At 62.6% G+C, this 19,495-nt stretch overlaps 4 protein-coding genes across 8 annotated transcripts; 2 read left to right on the top strand and 2 right to left on the bottom strand.

The window, feature by feature from the left end:
• Positions 1 to 1,037: 1,037 nt before the first annotated feature.
• Positions 1,038 to 9,994, top strand: BRD2 (bromodomain containing 2). Of its 4 annotated transcripts, none has more exons than XM_048929999.1 (12): positions 1,038 to 1,154; positions 5,385 to 5,685; positions 6,519 to 6,656; positions 6,734 to 6,875; positions 6,957 to 7,165; positions 7,254 to 7,625; positions 7,708 to 7,836; positions 7,910 to 8,164; positions 8,243 to 8,442; positions 8,533 to 8,843; positions 8,925 to 9,047; positions 9,121 to 9,994. In XM_048929999.1, the coding sequence occupies exons 2-12, from the start codon at positions 5,413 to 5,415 to the stop codon at positions 9,249 to 9,251; spliced, it is 2,283 nt and encodes a 760-aa protein (XP_048785956.1). In that variant the 5' UTR covers positions 1,038 to 1,154; positions 5,385 to 5,412; the 3' UTR covers positions 9,252 to 9,994. The 4 variants fall into 4 exon arrangements, with proteins under 4 accessions (XP_048785956.1, XP_048785955.1, XP_048785954.1 ...); XM_048929998.1 differs by lacking the exon at positions 1,038 to 1,154 and adding an exon at positions 3,539 to 3,646 and having other exon boundaries at positions 8,282 to 8,442; XM_048929997.1 differs by lacking the exon at positions 1,038 to 1,154 and adding an exon at positions 3,539 to 3,646.
• Positions 9,995 to 10,496: 502 nt separating this feature from the next.
• Positions 10,497 to 12,027, bottom strand: LOC125686250 (class II histocompatibility antigen, B-L beta chain-like). The gene is made up of 6 exons (XM_048930035.1): positions 11,893 to 12,027; positions 11,414 to 11,683; positions 11,046 to 11,327; positions 10,844 to 10,954; positions 10,741 to 10,764; positions 10,497 to 10,655 (listed from the first exon to the last, which is right to left on the bottom strand). The coding sequence occupies exons 1-6, from the start codon at positions 11,981 to 11,983 to the stop codon at positions 10,642 to 10,644; spliced, it is 792 nt and encodes a 263-aa protein (XP_048785992.1). The 5' UTR covers positions 11,984 to 12,027; the 3' UTR covers positions 10,497 to 10,641.
• Positions 12,028 to 12,413: 386 nt separating this feature from the next.
• Positions 12,414 to 17,530, bottom strand: LOC125686234 (tapasin). Of its 2 annotated transcripts, XM_048930002.1 has the most exons (8): positions 16,913 to 17,447; positions 16,619 to 16,828; positions 15,815 to 16,054; positions 14,468 to 14,812; positions 13,630 to 13,968; positions 13,260 to 13,349; positions 13,034 to 13,059; positions 12,442 to 12,948 (listed from the first exon to the last, which is right to left on the bottom strand). In XM_048930002.1, the coding sequence occupies exons 1-8, from the start codon at positions 16,941 to 16,943 to the stop codon at positions 12,937 to 12,939; spliced, it is 1,293 nt and encodes a 430-aa protein (XP_048785959.1). In that variant the 5' UTR covers positions 16,944 to 17,447; the 3' UTR covers positions 12,442 to 12,936. The 2 variants fall into 2 exon arrangements, with proteins under 2 accessions (XP_048785958.1, XP_048785959.1); XM_048930001.1 differs by having other exon boundaries at positions 12,414 to 12,948; positions 14,468 to 16,054; positions 16,913 to 17,530.
• A 222-nt stretch (positions 17,531 to 17,752) lies between these two features.
• On the top strand, positions 17,753 to 19,464 carry LOC125686249 (class II histocompatibility antigen, B-L beta chain-like). The gene is made up of 6 exons (XM_048930034.1): positions 17,753 to 17,887; positions 18,097 to 18,366; positions 18,453 to 18,734; positions 18,825 to 18,935; positions 19,030 to 19,053; positions 19,156 to 19,464. Exons 1-6 carry the CDS (start codon positions 17,797 to 17,799, stop codon positions 19,167 to 19,169), a joined length of 792 nt encoding a protein of 263 aa, XP_048785991.1. The 5' UTR covers positions 17,753 to 17,796; the 3' UTR covers positions 19,170 to 19,464.
• Positions 19,465 to 19,495: the final 31 nt, after the last annotated feature.

Genomic DNA, 19,495 nt, shown 5'->3' with positions numbered 1-19,495 from the left:
GCGTCACTTGTTGCTAGGTAGAAGAAACTAGCGGGGAGCCCCGACGCTGTAATAGGCGCTGAACCACCTGCTAGCAATTAGTAAGCATTGCTAATTAATGAAGGAGGGGACAAGTGGGCTGCGCAGATCGCAGGGTGCCTCATCACAGCGCGGATGTTGCTTTTGCGAGGGATTTTGAGAGAAAAACCTGAGGTTTGATGGTAAAAACGTGTTTTGTGTGTAAAACTACATATTTGGGGGATAAAAGAGTGGGATATGGGGGGTAAAAGTTGGGGTTTGGAGCCGAGGGGGCATCTTCGGGGCGTGCACTACACTCCCTGCAGCAGTGGCTGCTCGCACTGCAATGCACCGCACTGCAATGCGCACTCCGAGCTGGAAGCGCTGCACCGCAGTCAGGTTTGCACAGCCCTGCGGGAGAGATCGGCCCTCTGCAATGCCGGCAGCTGCACCCCTGCAATGCCGTACGCATCCTGAGCGCATCCTTGCAATGCCAGGCACTGCTACAGGCGCACACTCACGATCCTAAGCACCCCCGTTGGTGCACCCCCGCAGTGCCATGCATCCCCACACATGCACGCATGCGATGCCAGGCACACCCATAGGTGCGCCCTTGCAGTGCTGTGCACTCCCATAGATACACCCTTGCAATGCCATTCACCTCCACAGCTGCACCCTTTGCAATGACATACGCGTCCAGAGGTGCACCTTGCAACGCCGGGCACTCCCGTAGGCGCACTCTTGAAATACCACCCTACAGATGCACACTTACAATGCCGTGAATCTTCATGGCTGCAACCTTGCAACGCCATGCAACCCCACCGCAGCACCCCAGCAGCACTGCGAACCCCCACAGCTCCACCCCTCCCTCCTCCCTCACATGCCCCCTGCACTGCGCATGCGCCCCATCACCCCCCTTGGAGCGGCGATAGGACCCCGCAGAGTCGCCCGGACTCCATGAATGGGGCCGTCGGAGTGGCGCGGGGGTATCACGTGACGGCGGGCGGCCAATCGCGGCGCAGCTGACGTAGCGCGTGGCTCCTTTTTCTGCCCTGGGATGTTTTTTTTGATTTTTTGCCCCAAAAACGGGGCTTTAAGGGGGCGACGAGAGGATGATATCGGGTCGGGGGTCGTGGCCCTCCGTGGGAGCGGCTCAGGTGAGTGAGGATGGGGCAACTTCGCCCTTTTTTTATGATTTTATTTTATTTTTTTAACCAAAAAGACCCAATCGGGGGGGGCGAGGACACGTGAGCACGAGCTGTCCATCAAATCTGGTTTCGCCCCTCCGCCATAGAAGAAACCAATGGGGGGCGAAGACGGCGGGCAGACGACCAATGGGCGGCGCCGCTTTGTGCGCGGCGCTTTTGGGGCGAAAAGCGCCATGTTTGGGTGTTCGCGCGGGGGCGGCGGCGGGGAGGGCCCGCGGGGATCCAAAGTGCTGTGTCACGGGGCGGGGGGGGGGGCGGCACCGCGGAGCGCCGTGGGGGGACCCCAAAGCCCTCTTGGGGTCCGGAATGGCTGCGGGGGGGTCTTTGAGAACCTTTGGCGTGTGGGGCCGGAGGGGTTCGGGGTGGGGAGGAAACGGGGGGTCTGTGGGTCACGCGTGAGTTGGGGGGGGTCCTGGGGCAGCCTGAGGTTGCGCGGGGGGTTGCATTGAGCACACTCAGATTTGTCCTGGGGCGCTGGGGTATCCGTGGAGTATCCAGGAGTGGGTTTGGGGGGGGGGGGGGCTGTGGGGTGGCACTGAGCAACCCCGGATTGGAGTGGGGGCTTTGGAGAGGCAATGGGGCACCCCGGAATTGGCTGCGGGGTGGCATTGAGTTTCTCAGAATTGGCGTGCGGTGATCGTGAGGACCCCGAGGTCGGCGTGGGGCGGCTGTGAGGTGGCACTGAGCACCCTGAGATCGGCGTGGGGTGGCCTCGAGGACCCCAGGATTGCTGTGTGGGAGCTCTGAGCGCCTCGAAATTGCTGTGGGGTGGTACCGAGCCCCCAGGATTGCCAGGGGAGGAGGCAGCGGAGACCTCCGTGCTGTGGGGTGGCCTTCAGAAACTAAAGGTTATTACAGAGGGGCTCTGGAACGTCTCAGGATCGCTCTGGGGTGGTTCTGAGGGACCGTAGAACCGGTGTGTGTGTTGGGGGGGAGGGAAGGGTTGAGACCTCCAGCGTTGGTGTGGAGCGGCCTTGAGGGATCCAGAATTGGTTTGAGGGGGGAAGGCTTTGAGGGTCCCAGTTGTTGTGGGGTGGTATTGAGACCCTCCGAATTGCGGTAGGGTCGCTTTGGAGTAGCTGTGAGCCCCCCAGGATTGCCGTGGGGAGGAGGGGCACGGAGCACCTCAGAATAGCCATGGGGTGGCCTCAACCCCCCCCCGGATCGTTGTGGGAGCGGGGCAGGGGATGGTCTGAGGGCCCAGGGCCACCGTAGGGTGGCACTGAACCCCCCAGGACAGCGCTGAGGTTCGCGATTACCTCAGGACCCCTCAGGATCCCCGGGGCCCGGCTCACCGCCTCACCACAATTCAGCCCACGGCTCGCGGACCGCTGCAGCTCCGCTGCCCGATGGCCGCTGCCGGCCGGGAGAGCCCCACCGAGCCCCGTTGGGACAGATTGGGGTCTGCTGAGCCCTCTGAAGAGCCTTTGGGCGGAGGGTCCGAGCCCCCGGGACGCCCGCGCCCGTTGGCCGCCGCCACACAAAATGGCGCCGCCCGCCTCAGCCCTCCCCCTCCCTCTGCACCTTCGCGCGCGACAACAACAGCCAACAGCGCCGCCCTCACGTGATCCCCGGTGGCCAATCGCCGCGCCGGGAATGGCAGCGCCGACCAATGACAACCATAGTGCCGGGCGGAAGGGCGGGGGGGAGCGGCGCGGGTGAGTGGCGTGTGCGGCGGCCAAGAGGAGCGCTGCGCGGTGAGCACTGCCGCCCAATGAGGCAGCAGTGGGGCGGGTGCAAGCGGGTGGCTGACGTCAGCGCGTCCGCCCACCAATCAGCATCCAGGTGGTGTCTATATAAGGGCGGCCGGGGGCAGGCCGAGCGGCGCCATTTCGTGGGGACGAAGGGACGGTGCGGGTCGGGCTCGGCGCGCGCTGGGGGGCGGCCCCAATCCGCCTCCATCCTCCACCGGGCGGGCCCAGCCCCCGCCTTCGCGCTCCCGGACGGCTCCACCGGACCCTCCCCGGCCTCCGTAGCGACCCCTGCCTGCGGCCGCCGGCACCGATCTCTCTTCGGGGCCTACGAGCCAAGATGGAGCCCTCCCGCTGAACCATCCGCCTCCATCCGCCCTCCGCCCGCCTTCCATCCGCCTCACGCCGCCCTTCCGAGGATCCATCCGGCTCCCAGCGGCGTTCCCAGTCCTATATCGGCGGCGTCGCGGCGGGTTCCGAGCGCAGCGGAGAGCAGGAAGGTCCTCCCTCTCCATCCAGGCCCCGCCGCCATTTTCTCCGCTGATGTGAGGGCGCGCGGCGGGGCCCGGCCGGAGCCGCCGCCTCATGCCCGGCCGAGGGCCGCTGCCTTAACGGGCACTGCTCGGTGGGCAAAGTGGGGGGGACGTCGGAGGAGGCGGCGGCGGGAGGAGGAGGTGGAGGAGGAAGGCCGGGAGCCAGGGCCGGGCACGCAGCCGCCGGCATGCTGCAGAATGTGAATCCCCAGAGCAAGTAGGTGATGAGGGGCAGGAATGGGGACCGGGGGGGTTGGCAGTTATGGACGGGGATCGCAGTTCTGTGGGGATGGCGGTGTGGGGCTGCCGTGTCCTAGCGTTCCACGTGGGGCCGATTGCATCTCGTTTGCCTGCCGGTTGTCCTCGTTTATGTGCTCCTCAGCCCCGTGGATCGATTGCATGGGGACGGGGACGTGGCAGCTCCGCAGTCCCCATGGATCCTTACTGGGACCTGGATCTTACAGGGCTTTCGCTGTTTATCTGCTCTCTGTCCCCATCGATTCTTTGGGGTCAGGGACACAGGCACTCAGTCCCATGGGGAATCCGTCAGCCTCTCTGTCCCCATAGTTCTGACAGAGGCATGGGGACCTGAATCCTAAGGGGAGATGAGGCTGATGTGTCCAAAATCTCTGCACCTGATATCAGTTGTATCCCACTGAGATGCTGCTTCTCCCTATTTATTCATTCCTTGTACCTGTGGGTCCTTTGGGGACTGGGACGTGGTGACCTGGCACCCTTTAGGGACCCACTGTTCCTTTCCATTCACCCACCAAGCTGCTTTTAGGGCTTTGGATCCTACAGGGGATCTGGTAGGCTGCTGTCCCCATGGATCCTAGCAGGGACACGGGGAGGTGCATAGTATAGTCATCCCCATAGATCTTCTGGGGACAGGGATATGAAGCCCTGGGTCCTACAGTGCATCTGACAGTGCTGTCCCCATGGATTCTTTGAGGGCAGGGGCATGGGACCTAGTTCCTAAAGAGCCACCCCCATTTATCCATTCCCCATCTCCGTGGATCCTTTGGGGTCAGGGATATAGGCACACAACGGCTCCCTGCCGCTGCCCCTTCATTGCCTGGGGATTGGGGTGCAGTGTGGACCTCCACCAGAGGTACGGGGCTTTTGTGTCGCAAAGCTCTGAATTTGGGGTCACTGAATCCCATTTTTCTGCTGCTTGTTCCCGCTTATCCACCTCCCATTCTTGTGGATCCTTCAGGGATGTGGGGACCCGGCAGCCCTGCAGTCCATATGGATTCTGTCAGGGACACAGGGGCACAGGTCCTACAGGAGCCTGGCAGCCCTGCTTTTCCCATGGATCCTGTCTGGGCAACCCCCATTTATCCACTCCTCGCCCCCCTGGTCCTTGGGGTCAGCATCACAAGGGCCTGGCAGCCTTCAGGGCCCTGCTGATTGAGCTGCTTTCAGGGGCACATTCCCCACACTGAGGGGTCTCACCCTGTCCTCCCACCCTACAGCACCGCTGATGGGGCCGCTGTGTCCTTGTGTCACCTTCCTTACTTGTCATTCCCACTGCGTCCTTGGCGGGATGCGGGACACCCTGGGAGCTGTCTGAGAAAGCAGCCCCAGTGCTCGACATTCCCCTTATTTTCCTAGTGATAAATTCTCCTCGTGCTGCAGATATCCCACATCTCCCAGCCGCTTAAATCACTTTCCCACTTAAACTCTGTGCCCATTACCAAACATCTGGTGTCCACTGTTGTGTTTCCAGTTTAGGGTCTGAGTGGGCGCTGCCTTGTCACGCTGTAGCGCAGGCTGTCGTACCCCAGGGTGGTGAAATTGCTGGGCACCGAGGTCACCCCCTGCACCTCCTCTTTGTTTGCTGCCACCTTCTTCTTTTTGATTATTTTTTTGCTGTTTTTTGAGCCGTTTTGGTGCGCCTTGGCGGTGGAACGCTGGCCCCGTCCCCGCTCATGATGTCTTTTGCTCCCTTGCAGGATTCTGGGGGAGGGAAATGCCGGGCTTATGGGTTTGGCAACGGAATCGACCCCGGGCAAACGCATCCGCAAACCCTCGCTGCTTTACGAGGGCTTCGAGAGCCCCACCATGGCCTCGGTGCCGGCCCTGCAGACCCCCCAGGCAAACCCCCCTCCGCCAGAGGTCTCGAACCCCAAAAAGCCCGGCCGGGTCACCAACCAGCTGCAGTACCTGCACAAAGTGGTGATGAAAGCCCTGTGGAAGCACCAGTTCGCTTGGCCTTTCCGTCAGCCCGTCGACGCCGTCAAGCTGGGTCTGCCGGTAACGTGCCCCCTCCTGCGGGTCCCCCAGCATGGCTGTGTGTCCCCACATTTGTCCCCCGGGTGCTGAGGGCCACCCCGAGCCGCGGTCCCCAGCCTGAGAGTGCCACAGGGACGGCGTTGTCCCCTCTATGGGCTCCACCACAGAGATGCAGCTGCAGGTGCCTGGGCTGTGCTGGCCTCACCCTCTCTTAGAGGCGTAGCCCCAACCCCACGGGCTCTGAAGCCCCCCAGTAGGTGACCTGTTGTCCTCAGAGCTGCCGTCCCCTCCCAGTGCCACCGCACGGGTATGGCTGAGGAGACGCAGCTGCTCTAGAGGGAACCCGGACGTTTCCTCACCTAATCTCTTGTGCCCTGAATGCATTTTGCAGATTCCCATCCATGAATTTGTAGAAGACATCTTGTGACCCCAATATTAAACGCCAGCCCCCCGTGCACCTGTGGCGCCCAAGGATTTAAAGCCCAGAGGTAAATTCCACATAGGTTTGCTCTTACTTTAGCGTTAGCGGCCCCATTTGCACCTCATGCTGCGGACAGCGGTGTTTTGGCTGTCCCCATAGCGTAGGCGCCCCACAAGAGCACCCGAAGGTCCCTTCAGAGCAGCACGGTGGCACTCTCGGGCGGGGACCAGACCCGGAGGTGTTTTTCCATCCCTTTGCACCCCTTTGCCCTGCTTTTGGTGCGTGGTGCGAGAGCGGATCTGTGTGCGTGTCAGCCTCCGGATGCTTTGGGGGATGTTGAGCTCCTAAAAACCCCCAACAACCGCTTCTGGGGCCGGGAGGGGTGCGGTGCGGTCACCGATGTGGCGCTGACTGTCCTCCATCTGCTGTGCAGGATTACCACAAGATCATCAAGCAGCCCATGGACATGGGGACGATCAAGCGGCGCTTGGAGAACAACTACTACTGGGGGGCAGCTGAGTGCATGCAGGACTTCAACACCATGTTCACCAACTGCTACATCTACAACAAGGTGAGGGCTGTGGCGTGGATTCTTTGGGGCCTGCGGTGCCACCTCTGCATCCCGTGACATTCCGCTTGTCCCCGTAGCCCACGGATGACATTGTGCTGATGGCCCAAACCCTGGAGAAGATCTTCCTGCAGAAGGTGGCCCAGATGCCACCAGAAGAGCAGGAGATCGTGGTCCCGGTGGCCAAGAACAGCCACAAGAAGGGAGCGTCGCGGGCAGCAGGTACCTGGGGCTCTTTGGGTTGCGCTTCAGGTGGAGCACTGGAGGTACTTGGCTGCTAACGGCGGTTCTGCCTGTCCGCAGCGCTCCTCGCAGGCCTCACAGCTGCTCAGCAAGTGCCGGCTGTGTCCTCTGTGTCCCACACCGCTGTGTACACCCCGAGCCCCGACATCGCCACCACCATCGTCAACATTCCCCACCCGTCTGTCATCTCCGCTCCGCTCCTCAAATCGCTGCACTCCGCTGCCCCGGCCGTGCTGGCTGCGCCTGCGCCCACCCAACCCGTGGCCAAGGTGGGAGATGGGAGCTCTGTGCTGGCGGGAGGAGGCTCCGTGGGCAGCGCCGGGCCTCGCGCTCATCAACCTTTCTGTATTTTGGTAGAAAAAGGGCGTCAAGCGGAAAGCAGACACCACCACCCCCACCACCACCGCCATCATCGCCACCAGCGGCGAATCCTCCCCGTCGGCCACGCTGCTGGAGGCCAAGGCGGCCAAAATCCCCGCGCGGCGCGAGAGCGGCCGCCCCATCAAACCCCCCAAGAAGGACTTGCCGGATTCCCAGCAGCACCAGACCTCCAAAAAGGGCAAATTGTCGGAGCAGCTCAAATACTGCAATGGCATCCTGAAGGAGCTGCTCTCCAAGAAGCACGCTGCCTACGCGTGGCCCTTCTACAAGCCGGTCGATGCCTCGGCGCTGGGGCTGCACGATTACCATGAGATCATCAAGCACCCCATGGACCTCAGCACCATCAAGGTTCGCTCGGGGACCCCGCGGGTGTTGGCATGGCCTCGTGGGGGTGGCTTTGAGGTCTGCTCACCCCCTTCCCTCCCTGCAGCGGAAGATGGAGAACCGGGACTACCACGACGCGCAGGAGTTTGCCGCCGACGTCCGGTTAATGTTCTCCAACTGCTACAAATACAACCCGCCCGACCATGACGTGGTGGCCATGGCCCGCAAGCTGCAGGTGGGTGGGGTTGCCCAGCAGCCCCAGGAGCCCCCTGCCCACCCAGCTCACCCCTCTGTGTCCTCTCTCTCAGGACGTCTTTGAGTTCAGCTACGCCAAGATGCCCGACGAGCCGCAGGACGCCAGCCCGCCCTCGGTGTCCGCCCCGCTGCTTGGAGCCCTGTCCAAATCCTCCTCCGAGGAATCCTCCAGCGATGAGGACGATGAAGATGAAGACGATGAGGATGATGATGAGGACGAGAGCAGCAGCGAGAGCTCGTCGGAGAGCGAGGAGAGCTCGGACTCAGAGGAGGAACGCGCCAACCGCCTGGCGGAGCTGCAGGAGCAGGTGAGGACCGGAGCCGGGCCGGTGCTGCTGCCTGTGCCCGCTCCCCATGCCCGCCTCACCCCCTGTCTCCCCCCACAGCTGCGGGCCGTGCACGAGCAGCTGGCTGCCCTCTCACAGGGCCCCGTTTCCAAACCCAAAAAGAAGCGGGAGAAAAAGAAAAAGAAGAAATCGGAGAAGCACAAAGGGAGAGGAGGAGACGAGGAGAGCCGGGCGCGTCAGGCGCAGCTCCGCAAAGCCAAGAAGGGCGGCGGCGGGGGGAGCGGCGGGGGCGGCTCCAAGTGAGTGCAGGCTGCTTTCTGGGGGACTGTGGTTAAGCTGTGGGGTGACTCCTGAGGTTTATCTTCCTGATGGTGCTTTGCTTCCTGCAGGAACTCAAAGAAAGCAGCAAAAGCGGCGCTGCCGCCTCCGCCCGCCCTCTATGATTCAGAGGAGGAAGAGGAGAGCAAACCAATGACGTACGATGAGAAGAGGCAGCTGAGTCTGGACATCAACAAACTGCCCGGGGAGAAGCTGGGCCGCGTGGTGCACATCATCCAGTCCCGGGAGCCCTCCCTGCGTGATTCCAACCCCGAAGAGATCGAGATCGACTTCGAGACCCTCAAACCCTCCACGCTGCGCGAGCTGGAGCGCTACGTGCTGTCCTGCCTGCGGAAGAAACCCCGCAAACCCTACAGTGAGAGTGAGTGGGGGGCTGCGTTCAGGAGGGGGAGGCCCTGGGGGGGAGGCGGGGCGGCGCGGGGCTGAACCCAACCTCTCACAGCCATGAAGAAGCCAGTGGGGAAGACGAAAGAGGAACTGGCACTGGAGAAGAAGCGAGAGCTGGAGAAACGGCTGCAGGACGTCAGCGGGCAGCTCAACTCCGCCAAGAAACCCCCAAAAAAGGGTGAGCATGGGCTCCAGGGTGGGATTGGGGTGCGATCCACCGTGGTGCTGAGCACTCTTCTGTCCCATTGCAGCCAACGAGAAGCCCGAGTCGGCGCAGCAGGTGGCCGTTTCGCGGCTCAGCGCCTCCAGCTCCAGCTCCGACTCCAGCAGCTCCAGCTCCAGCTCCTCGTCCTCGGACACCAGCGACTCGGATTCGGGTTAAACCCCACAGCACTGCATGGGGCGACGTCCCGAGCGGCTCTGCAGGACCGGGCTGGCGTGGAGCGGACTGGGAGCCCCCCAGCAGCCCAGGGGACACCCCATGGACTCCGCTGGGGGTCCCGGTGTGACCGGAGGCCCCTGCACACCCCCAGGGCAGTGTGGGGCTGTGGGGTCGGACAAGGGGGGGTCAGCAGTGCCCCCCAGCAGGTTTTACTGTTTGTTGTGTTAGGGTTGGCTTTTTTTTTTTTTTTTTTTTTTTTTTCTTCTTTCTCCTGACTTCTGGGATTTTTTTCCAAAACAAAGGGGGGGGGGAGAAAAAAGGTTTGGGGTTTTTAAGAAAAATATAAAAAAAAAAAAAAGAGAAAAAATTAAAAAAAAATTTAAAAAAAAAAAAAAAAAAGCATTTAAAGAAGGAAAACCACACCGTGAGGGGCTCTGCACCCCACCCCGTTGTATCTGGAGGTTTTAATTTATTGGAGCTGCCCGGCCCCTGTACATAAATCCCCCCGGCACGCAGCGCCGCATGTTCCCACTGGGGGAGGGAGGGCCACCCCTTTTTTACGTTGACTGTATAATTTTTTTCTACTCGTTTTGGGTTTTCCCCCCCCCCCTTTTCTTTTTCCCCCCCTTCTTTCACCCTCCTGCCCCACTGTTAGACCCTTAGAGCCGTGTTTTCATCTTACTGTATGTTTCCAACCTTTCGATTCTTTAACATGTAAATAAAGAAAATATTATTCGAGTTGAGCCGGGCTGTGGCTGCGTGTCCTCTGCCGGGTGACAGATGACGAGGTGACAAATGGTGCTGTGAGGGCTGTCACCACCCCGTGCTTGTAGGGACAGAGCCAGGGCCCCGTGTCTGCATCCCCACACCGCTGGTGCTGACTTTGGGTTATCATAGGGGTGGGCCGGGTGGTCAATAGGGAGAGATGAGGGAGGGGACGTGAAGGGTTTGGGGAAACATGGGGTGACCACCGAGAGACCTCAGAGGAAACACGGGGTGACAGAAAGGTGATGTGTGTGACCGTGGAGGCTCAATGAGGGCCGTTGGGTGGCCGTGAGCTCCCTGTGGGTGGAAATGACCACCAAGGTTGAGTCCAAACCGACCCCAGGCCCACCACTCCCTGCCCCGCGGGGCCCATAGGGCGCTGGGTTCGCTTCCCCATCACGCTTTCACTTCCCTCCCCCCCCCTCACCCCCCCCCGCGGAACGGAAAGTCCCCAACGGTTCACGGGCAGCGAACAGCGGCGACAAAGTCAGCGCGTTTATTAGGATGGGGACAAAACGTGCATCGTGATGACAGCTCGAAGAGACGCGGGGGCAGCCCGAGGGAGAGCCGAGGCGACGGCCGGGGATGCGGGGAGTGCGGATGGAGCGGCTCGGCGGGGCAGCAGCTAATTCAGCATCCCTGCGGGGAGAGACGGGCAGAGCTGAGCCCCGCGCCGGGCTCGGGAACGGGAAGGGGAACGGGACGGGACGGGGCGGGACGTTACCTGGAGCGGCGGCGACGGGGCGCCCTGAAACACAGTGAGACGAGGTCAGCGCGGCCGCAGACCCCCGCCCCCCCCCCAGCGCAGCCCCGCTCCCAGCGCTCACCTTTCTGACCGCGCAGGAACACGACGAGCCCCAGCGCCAGGAAGACGAGCCCCAGCACGAAGCCCCCCACGCCCGTCAGCAGCTTGCTCCTGCCCGCGTCCGACGGCGGCTCTGCGAGGACCAAGGTGGGGGGGGCTCAGCGCCGGGGGCCGCGCTCCCGCTCCCGCTCCCCCCGCGGCGGGGCCGGGGCCCGGGGCCTTACCCCAAGGCTGGCTGACGGGCTGCCGCAGGCTGCCGTGCTCCACCCGGCACACGTAGCTGTCCCCGCTCCGCGGGACGGTCTCCAGCACCACCAGCACCTGGTACGTCCAGTCCCCGTTCTGCATCACGTCCGTGGACACCACGCGCTCCGTCTCCTCGCGCCCGTTCACGAGCCACTTCACCTCGATCTCCGGCGGGTAGAAGCCCGTCACGTAGCACGCCAGGCGGTCCGTTTCGGGCAGGGAGCCCGACTGCAGCGCCGACACCCGCACCTTGGGCTCCACTGCGGGGCACAGGGGGAGAGCTGCCGACCGACCGCCAGAACGCGGCGCGTGCCCGGCCGCCCGCGCTGTGCCCCGCGGCACTCACCGCTCCTCTGCACCGTGAAGGACTCCCCAACCCCGTAGTTGTGCCGGCAGTAATTGTCCACCTGACCCCGTTTGTACTCAATAATCTGGGTGTTGTTGTTCCAGTATTCAGCTTGGCGCTCTCCCAGCGCTGTATCGGCCACATATTTCCCCACTTCGCTGTCGAAGTGCGCGTACTGCTGCCGGTTGTAGATCTTCCTCTCCAGAAACCTCACCTGCTCGGTGCCGTTCAGGAATTGGCACTCAGATATAAAACCGTGGAGGAAGAACGCTGCGGGCAGAGGGCACGGTCAGGGCTCACAGCCGCCACCCGCCAGACCCCCCGCCCCTCCCCGGCCCCGCTGCCCGCCTCGACTTCTCTGTCCCCCCCCCCCCCGTCCATCCCTCCGGAGCCCCGAGCGCCTCGCACGTCCACAAGGGCTCCGGCGGTTCCTCCGGGGCGGACGCAGCGCCGTCCCCGCGCCGCGGCTCCCAGCTCACCCGAGGGCCGCGTGCCGGCGGCCGGCCGGGCTCCCAGCGCCAGCAGTGCCACCAGCACGGCCCCCGCCGCCGGGACGCGCCCGCTCCCCATGCCTGCTGCCGCCGGACGATGGGAACCCGGCACCCCGCGCCAGCCCAGAGCCCGGGGCCGGGCGGGGATGGCCAATGAGCTGCGGCGGTGCCGGGCGGCGTCACCCGTCTCCGGGCGGAGTTCGGCGCTGAGGGGCTCCCTCTGACACTCTGCCGCCGTCCCCCCGCCCCACGGGGGTCCCCAAGGCCCCCGTTCCCCTCCGTGCTCCCCCCCATGATCTCACCATGGCCATCCAGTGCTCATCCCACGGAATGTCCACGGTGACCCCATGGTCACCCCATGGTCATCCAGTGGTCTCACCTTAATGATGCCACCATCACCTCTTTGTCACCTCATTCTCATCCCGTATCCCCCCTTTTTCCCTTCATGTTTAACCGACATTTCCCTCTGTGACCAGGCCATGTTCAGCACGAGCTCCTCCACTGCTCCCATCATGGTGACCTCACCATCACCCAGTCATGTACCCTGATGGGGCCCTGATGTCCTTAGTGGGACCCAGATGTCCTCTATGGGACAAGACCTGTCCATTCCCAATGCCATCCAGGGGTCCGTGTGGCATGGGACACAGATGTCCACCCAGGTGTCCCCACTGTCATCCAGATGCCTCCATGGGTTGGGAAATGACCACCCAATGTCACCCGGATGTCAACATGCGATGGGACCTGGCCGTCCCTCATGGCATCCCCATGTCCAACTTGGGATGGGATCCCAGTGTCACCCAATCCCATCCCCATGTCACACAGATGTCCATAGGGGATGGCATCCAGATGTCCCCAGTGCCACTCAGCTGCCTCACCAACCCAAGACTTCCTCCCAGTGCTTCCAGTTTGCCCCCAGTTCCCTCCCCCATACACCCAGATCTGGTTTGTGAGGACACCACCACACGGAGACAGCACATTTTGGGGTGAAAAACTCTTTATCCGAAGCTGAGGTGCTGAGAGCTGGAGTGGAGGTCACTGTGATTTCTGCAAGGCACGGGAATGAGAATGGTGAGTTTTGGGGTGTTTCGAGGTGTTTGGGGGTATTTTGGGGTTTTTTGGGGGTTGTTACCTTGGTTTCCTCTTCGGGTCGTGCAGCTGAGAGGAGAGAAAGAGTGAACGGATGGGGACATGGGGGGATATGGGGACACGGGGGATGTGGGGACATGTGGGATGTGGGAGGACATGGGGACACTTGGCATCATTAGGACACTGGGACACAACGACATTGCTCATGGGGACACTGGGTCATGGGGTGTGAGGATGTGGGGGCTCTGGGATGTGGGAACAACACTCACCTGTAGGGTAGAGCCAACGGATGAGGCCGCAGAGGATAAAAGCCACCAAGAAGAGCCCCGTGATGTCCTCCAGGTGTGGCCCCTCAGTGCCTTTGGGGACAAGGACAGCCTTAAGCACGGTGTCACCACGCTGGGTGGGGTCTCCAACCCTGGGGCTGCGGTCCCCAACCCAAATCCATGCATCTCTCGTTGTCCCAAGCCACAGCCCTGATGTCCCTGTCACACTCCTAACCGCGGTCCCAATGTCTCTTGATGTCCCCAACTTCAGTTCCAGTGCCCCTTGGTGTCCCCAGCCATGATGTCCCTCCTAACCACGGCCCCCCCATCCCAATACCTCCACATGTCTCCAACACCCCCACAGCCCCCTCACCAGCCACGAGCAGTCGGACGGAGACGCGCATTGGTTTGGCCAGTGCAGTGTGGGTGACGACGCAGCTGTAGACGTCCCCATGGTGTTGGGGACGTGCGGGGATCAGCCGTGCTGCCGCCGTCCGGCTGTAGGTTCCATCAGCAGCCCGGCGGTGGCCCGATGTCCAGCTGTCCATCACTGTGCCCCCCGGCGATCGCCATGGCCCCGAGCCCCCCGCGCGGCGCTGCCACGTCACTGTCACATCCAAGGGGTAGAAGCCAGACACATGGCACTGCAGCTCTGCTGATGTCCCTGGGGTCACCACCAGGTTCTTTGGGGACAGCGTCACCTTGGGGGGCTCTGGAAGACATGTGGGGGGACGTTGGTCCCATATAGCCCATACGGGTCCATCCTACAGGGCTCATCCCCCCCTATAAACCTATAGGTGAACTATGGGACGATGCCACCCCATCCTATAGGAATCATCATCCCATGTATCGTATCATATCATATCATATCATATCATATCATATCATATCATATCATATCATATCATATCATATCATATCATATATCATGCCATATCATGCCATATCATACCATATCATCCTATAGGATGATATATATATAATCATGTCATCCTATAGGAATCACATCCCATTGGAATACCACCCAGTCCCATCCACCCTATAGCCCCCACAGGAATCCCACCTGGTCCCATATGTCCTGTATGACCCATAGCAATACCACCGTATGCCCTATATGACCAATAGGAATACCACCTGGTTTCACACACCCCATAGGATCACCACCCAACCCCACACCCCACAGGAACACCTCCAGCCCCACGTGGACTCACCAAAGACGTCGAGCTGCAGCACCGTCTGCGTGTGCCCATGGGGCAGGAACACGGCGCAGATGTAGGTGCCCTCATCCCCTGGTGATGGCCTCACCAGGCGCAGCGTCACCTCCGTCACCCCGTCCCCACCCCGTGTCCCCAGCAGCAGTTCGGCCCCGGGGGTGGTGTGGGGGGCGCGGGCGGTGGAACTGTCATAGGCCAGAAGGATCCGACCCGCACCCCTGCTCTGGTGACGCCATTCGAGGACAAAGGGGGACGGGGGGGCGGCAAAGGCGCAGTGCAGGTGGGTGGGGGACCCCACACGGACCCGGAGTGTTGGGGTGTTGGTGAGCACCGCCAGGGACACTGCGGGGACATGGGGAGGTGAGGGGACATGGGGACACAGGAGGACATGGGGACACTTGGGGACATGGAGAGGTGAGGGGACTTGGGGAAACTGGGGGATGTGGGAAGGTAAGGGGACATGGGGACACTGTGGGGACATGGGGAGGTGAGGGGACATGGGGATACTGAGGGGATATGGAGACATTGAGGGGACATGGGGACATTGGAGGGACATGAGGACACTGGAGTATGTGGGGAGATGAGGGGACATGGGGACACTGGGGGACATGGGGAGATGAGGGGATATGGGGACACTTGGGGACATGGAGAGGTGAGGGGATTTGGGGACACTGGGGGATGTGAGGAGGTAAGGGGACATGGGGACACTGAGGGGATATGGAGACATTGAGGGGACATAGGGATGTGAAGGGCCATGGGGACATTGGGGAACATGGGGATACTGGGGGACATGGGGAGATGAGGGGATATGGGGACACTTGGGGACATGGAGAGGTGAGGGGATTTGGGGACATTGGGGGATGTGAGGAGGTGAGGGGACATGGGGACACAGGAGGACATGGGGACACTGAGGGGACGTGGGGACATTGGAGGGACATGAGGACACTGGAGTATGTGGGGAGATGAGGGGACATGGGGAGATGAGGGGACATGGGGACCCTGGGGGACATGGGGAGGTGAGGGGATATGGGGACACTTGGGGACATGGAGAGGTGAGGGGACTTGGGGACACTGGGGGATGTGGGAAGGTAAGGGGACATGGGGACACTGTGGGGACATGGGGAGGTGAGGGGACATGGGAATACTGAGGGGATATGGAGACATTGAGGGGACATGGGGATGTGAGGGGACATGGGGATATTAGGGAACATGGGGATACTGGGGGACATGGGAAGGTGAGGGGACATGGGGACACATGGGTGTTATAGGGACACATGGGGACGCACTGAGAGACGGATAGGGACATGGGAACACCCAGGGAGGGACACCGAGGCACCCCCTTACCGGCAGCAGCGATGGTTACTTCTGTGCCCGCCCCCCCCTGCAGCAGCGCAGTGGCGCTGTACTGGGGGGTCCCCACCGCCGCCAACCACCACTGCCCCCCCGCGGTTGGGGGGCTGCGGGCGTCAGGGTGCAGAGGGCGGCTCCATGGGGCAGAGACGGTCTGGGGGTTCGTGGGGTTCAGTTCGCAGCTGGGGGGAGCCCGAGGGGGGACCCCGAGTGGGGTTAGAGCCCCCCAGGGGTCTGCGGGAGAGAGAGAGGTGAGAGGGACAAAGGGGTCTGGGGGCATGGGGTTGGGGGTTTATGGGGTCATTTTGGGGTTAATGGGGTCAATGGGGACAGTTTGGGAGCTACTGGGGTTAATGAGGTCTCTGGGGGGACATTGGGGACATTTGGGGGGTAATCGGGATATCGGGGGTAATGGGAATCTTGGTGGCCTTGGTGAGACGTGGGGGGGTAATGAGGATTTTGGGGACATTGGTGACAATTTGGGAATGATAAGGACCATAGGGACATGGAGGAGCAACAGAGACCTTGGGAACATGGGGGTGATGGGGACACTGAGGGACATGGGGACATTTTGGGAATAATGGGGATATGGGGAGTAATGGGAATGTTGGGGACACTGTGATCATGAGGGGATTATAGGAACCGGGGGGGTCATGGGGGGGAGGGGGTTTGGGGGACATTGGGGACATTTTGAGGGGCGATGGGAACACTGTGGGAAGTAAAGGAGGTGGGGACATAGGGGGGGGTGGGGACAAGGGGGGGGGGGGCACAGCACGGTGCCGGGGGGTCCCCACGTACCGCTGACACTGAAGGTGACTTCGGGCTTCGGGCCGGGTTCGGGAGGGGTCTCCGCGTCCCCCTCAAAGCGCAGCAGTGCAGGACGGGCCTTTCCCCCCCCCGGCAGCCCCCCCCTGCGCCCCTCCTTCTCCAGCAGCGCGCAACGCACTGGAGCGGGGGGGGGCGGAGGGGAGGCGGCGACTTCCACCCTATATTGGGACCAGAAGAACCCTAGGGGTGGGGAAGAGGCTCAGAACGGGGGAGTTGATGTGGGGGGTGGGACACGAGGGGTTCGGGGGGGGGGTCGGGCCTCACCCGCCAGCAGCAGCCGCAGCCCCGCAGCCATCGCGCTCCGCTGCTTTCGCTTTCGGCTCCGCTGTGGCCACGCCCCCTCCGTCACTCCGCAAATATTGATGATAAATCCCCAAAACCCATTAAAAATAAAAGGGTCAGAGGGGGGAAACTCATTCAGGAGCAGTTTTGGAGAGGGGTCACGGGTGGGACATCCCTGCTTTCCCCGTATGCTGACCTAAACGCAGCCACTGCCACCCACCCAGATCCATTGATGACATAAGGATGAGGTTCCAGTACATATTCGACCCTTCTGTGCTTGCATGGGGGGTCTTTAGGAGGTCTTTGTGATCTTCAGTGGTCTCTGGTGATCCATGGTTGTCTTTGGTGCTCTTCGGTGGTCACTGGTGGTCTTCAGAAGTCTTCAGTGGTCTCTGGTGATCTATGCTGGTCTTTGGTGACCAGTGAGTGACCACGAGGAGCGATGAATAAAACACTGAGTGAGCACGGGCAGAAAATGGTGTGCGACCATGAGGGGAAAATGGGAGGGAACAGAAGTAATATGGGATGAGAATGGGGTGACAAAGTGGTGACGGTGGCATCATTTTGGTGAGACCACAGGGTGACCATGGGGTGACCATGGGGTGATCATGGCCATTCCGTGGGGTGAGCACAGGATGGCCATGGTGAGATCAAGGGGGGAACACGGGGTGGGACGGGGGCCTTGGGGACTTCCGTGGGTCGGGGGGACGGCGGCAGAGTGTCAGAGGGAGCCCCGCAGCGCCGAACTCTGCCCGGAGACGGGTGACGCCGCCCGGCGCCGCCGCCGCTCATTGGCCATCCCCGCCCGACCCCGGGCTCTGGGCTGGCGCGGGGTGCCGGGTCCCCATCGTCCGGCGACAGCAGGCATGGGGAGCGGGCGCGTCCCGGCGGCGGGGGCCGTGCTGGTGGCACTGCTGGCGCTGGGAGCCCGGCCGGCCGCCGGCACGCGGCCCTCGGGTGAGCTGGGAGCCGCGGCGCGGGGACGGCGCTGCGTCCGCCCCGGAGGAACCGCCGGAGCCCTTGTGGACGTGCGAGGCGCTCGGGGCTCCGGAGGGATGGACGGGGGGGGGGGGGACAGAGAAGTCGAGGCGGGCAGCGGGGCCGGGGAGGGGCGGGGGATCTGGCGGGTGGCGGCTGTGAGCCCTGACCGTGCCCTCTGCCCGCAGCGTTCTTCCTCCACGGTTTTATATCTGAGTGCCAATTCCTGAACGGCACCGAGCAGGTGAGGCTTCTGGTCAGGCAGATCTACAACCGGCAGCAGTTCGCGCACTTCGACAGCGACGTGGGGAAATATGTGGCCGATACAGCGCTGGGAGAGTACCCGGCTGAATACTGGAACAACAACACTGAGTATCTGGAGTACTTCCGGGGTGTAGTGGACACGGTCTGCCAGTACAACTACGGGATTGTGGAGCCCTTCACGGTGCAGAGGAGCGGTGAGTGCCGCGGGGCACAGCGCGGACGGCCGGGCACGCGCCGCGCTCTGGCGGTCGGTCGGCAGCGCTCCCCTCGTGCCCCGCAGTGGAGCCCAAGGTGCGGGTGTCGGCGCTGCAGTCGGGCTCCCTGTCCGAAACGGACCGCCTGGCGTGCTACGTGACGGGCTTCTACCCGTCGGAGGTCGAGGTGAAGTGGCTCGTGAACGGGCGCGAGGAGACGGAGCGCGTGGTGTCCACGGACGTGATGCAGAACGGGGACTGGACGTACCAGGTGCTGGTGGTGCTGGAGACCGTCCCGCGGAGCGGGGACAGCTACGTGTGCCGGGTGGAGCACGGCAGCCTGCGGCAGCCCGTCAGCCAGCCTTGGGGTAAGGCCCCGGGCCCCGGCCCGCCGCGGGGGGAGCGGGAGCGGGAGCGCGGCGCCCGTCGCTGAGCCCCCCCCACCTTGGTCCCCGCAGAGCCGCCGTCGGACGCGGGCAGGAGCAAGCTGCTGACGGGCGTGGGGGGCTTCGTGCTGGGGCTCGTCTTCCTGGCGCTGGGGCTCGTCGTGTTCCTGCGCGGTCAGAAAGGTGAGCGCTGGGAGCGGGGCTGCGCCGGGGGGGGGGGATGGGAGGGGGAGAGGGGGGTCTGCGGCCGCGCTGACCTCGTCTCACTGTGTTTCAGGGCGCCCCGTCGCCGCCGCTCCAGGTAACGTCCCGCCCCGTCCCGTCCCGTTACTGTTCCCGCTCCGTTCCCTTTCCCGTTCCCGAGCCCGGCGCGGGGCTCAGCTCTGCCCGTCTCTCCCCACAGAGATGCTGAATTAGCTGCTACCCCGCCGAGCCGCTCCACCCGCACCCCCCGCATCCCCGGCCGTCTCCTCGGCTCTCCTTCGGTCGGCCCTCTCCCCGTGCCGCCCGTCTGCCACAGCATCGCCCGCTCTGTGCCCACCCCGAGAAGAAGTCACTCAGACGGCGCCCTGCTGTCTGCACATCCTTGGGGTCCTTCTGTTGTGCGACAGCAGGGGAAGGGAGCGGGCGGTCTGTGCTCTTCCATTCCCTTCAGTACCAGGTTGTGGTTTGGGTTCTTTAACCAAATATATTCTTTTATTGCATAAAATCACCAGAAGGAATCGGTCTGTTGAATTTGTAGG

This window comes from Lagopus muta, chromosome 33 (assembly GCF_023343835.1).
Source record: "Lagopus muta isolate bLagMut1 chromosome 33, bLagMut1 primary, whole genome shotgun sequence".
NCBI classification, from domain to species: domain Eukaryota; kingdom Metazoa; phylum Chordata; class Aves; order Galliformes; family Phasianidae; genus Lagopus; species Lagopus muta.
Note: the sequence above shows the minus strand (reverse complement) of the source record. Positions and strands in the feature narration are given on the sequence as shown.

Excerpts from the sequence above, each read along its gene's own strand:
- BRD2 (XM_048929997.1), top strand. The coding sequence starts at position 3,618 with ATGCTGCAGAATGTGAATCCCCAGAGCAA. Across the intron at positions 7,166-7,253 it reads CCACCCAACCCGTGGCCAAG|AAAAAGGGCGTCAAGCGGAA; the intron begins GTGGGAGATGGG and ends GTATTTTGGTAG. Across the intron at positions 8,844-8,924 it reads CCGCAAACCCTACAGTGAGA|CCATGAAGAAGCCAGTGGGG; the intron begins GTGAGTGGGGGG and ends AACCTCTCACAG.
- LOC125686250 (XM_048930035.1), bottom strand. The coding sequence starts at position 11,983 with ATGGGGAGCGGGCGCGTCCCGGCGGCGGGGGCCGTGCTGGTGGCACTG. Across the intron at positions 11,684-11,892 it reads CGCCGGCACGCGGCCCTCGG|CGTTCTTCCTCCACGGTTTT; the intron begins GTGAGCTGGGAG and ends CTCTGCCCGCAG. Across the intron at positions 10,955-11,045 it reads GCCCGTCAGCCAGCCTTGGG|AGCCGCCGTCGGACGCGGGC; the intron begins GTAAGGCCCCGG and ends TGGTCCTCGCAG.
- LOC125686234 (XM_048930001.1), bottom strand. The coding sequence starts at position 16,943 with ATGGCTGCGGGGCTGCGGCTGCTGCTGGCGG. Across the intron at positions 16,829-16,912 it reads GCTGCGGCTGCTGCTGGCGG|GGTTCTTCTGGTCCCAATAT; the intron begins GTGAGGCCCGAC and ends CCCCACCCCTAG. Across the intron at positions 13,060-13,259 it reads CCGTTGGCTCTACCCTACAG|CTGCACGACCCGAAGAGGAA; the intron begins GTGAGTGTTGTT and ends CTCTCCTCTCAG.
- LOC125686249 (XM_048930034.1), top strand. The coding sequence starts at position 17,797 with ATGGGGAGCGGGCGCGTCCCGGCGGCGGGGGCCGTGCTGGTGGCACTG. Across the intron at positions 17,888-18,096 it reads CGCCGGCACGCGGCCCTCGG|CGTTCTTCCTCCACGGTTTT; the intron begins GTGAGCTGGGAG and ends CTCTGCCCGCAG. Across the intron at positions 18,936-19,029 it reads GTTCCTGCGCGGTCAGAAAG|GGCGCCCCGTCGCCGCCGCT; the intron begins GTGAGCGCTGGG and ends ACTGTGTTTCAG.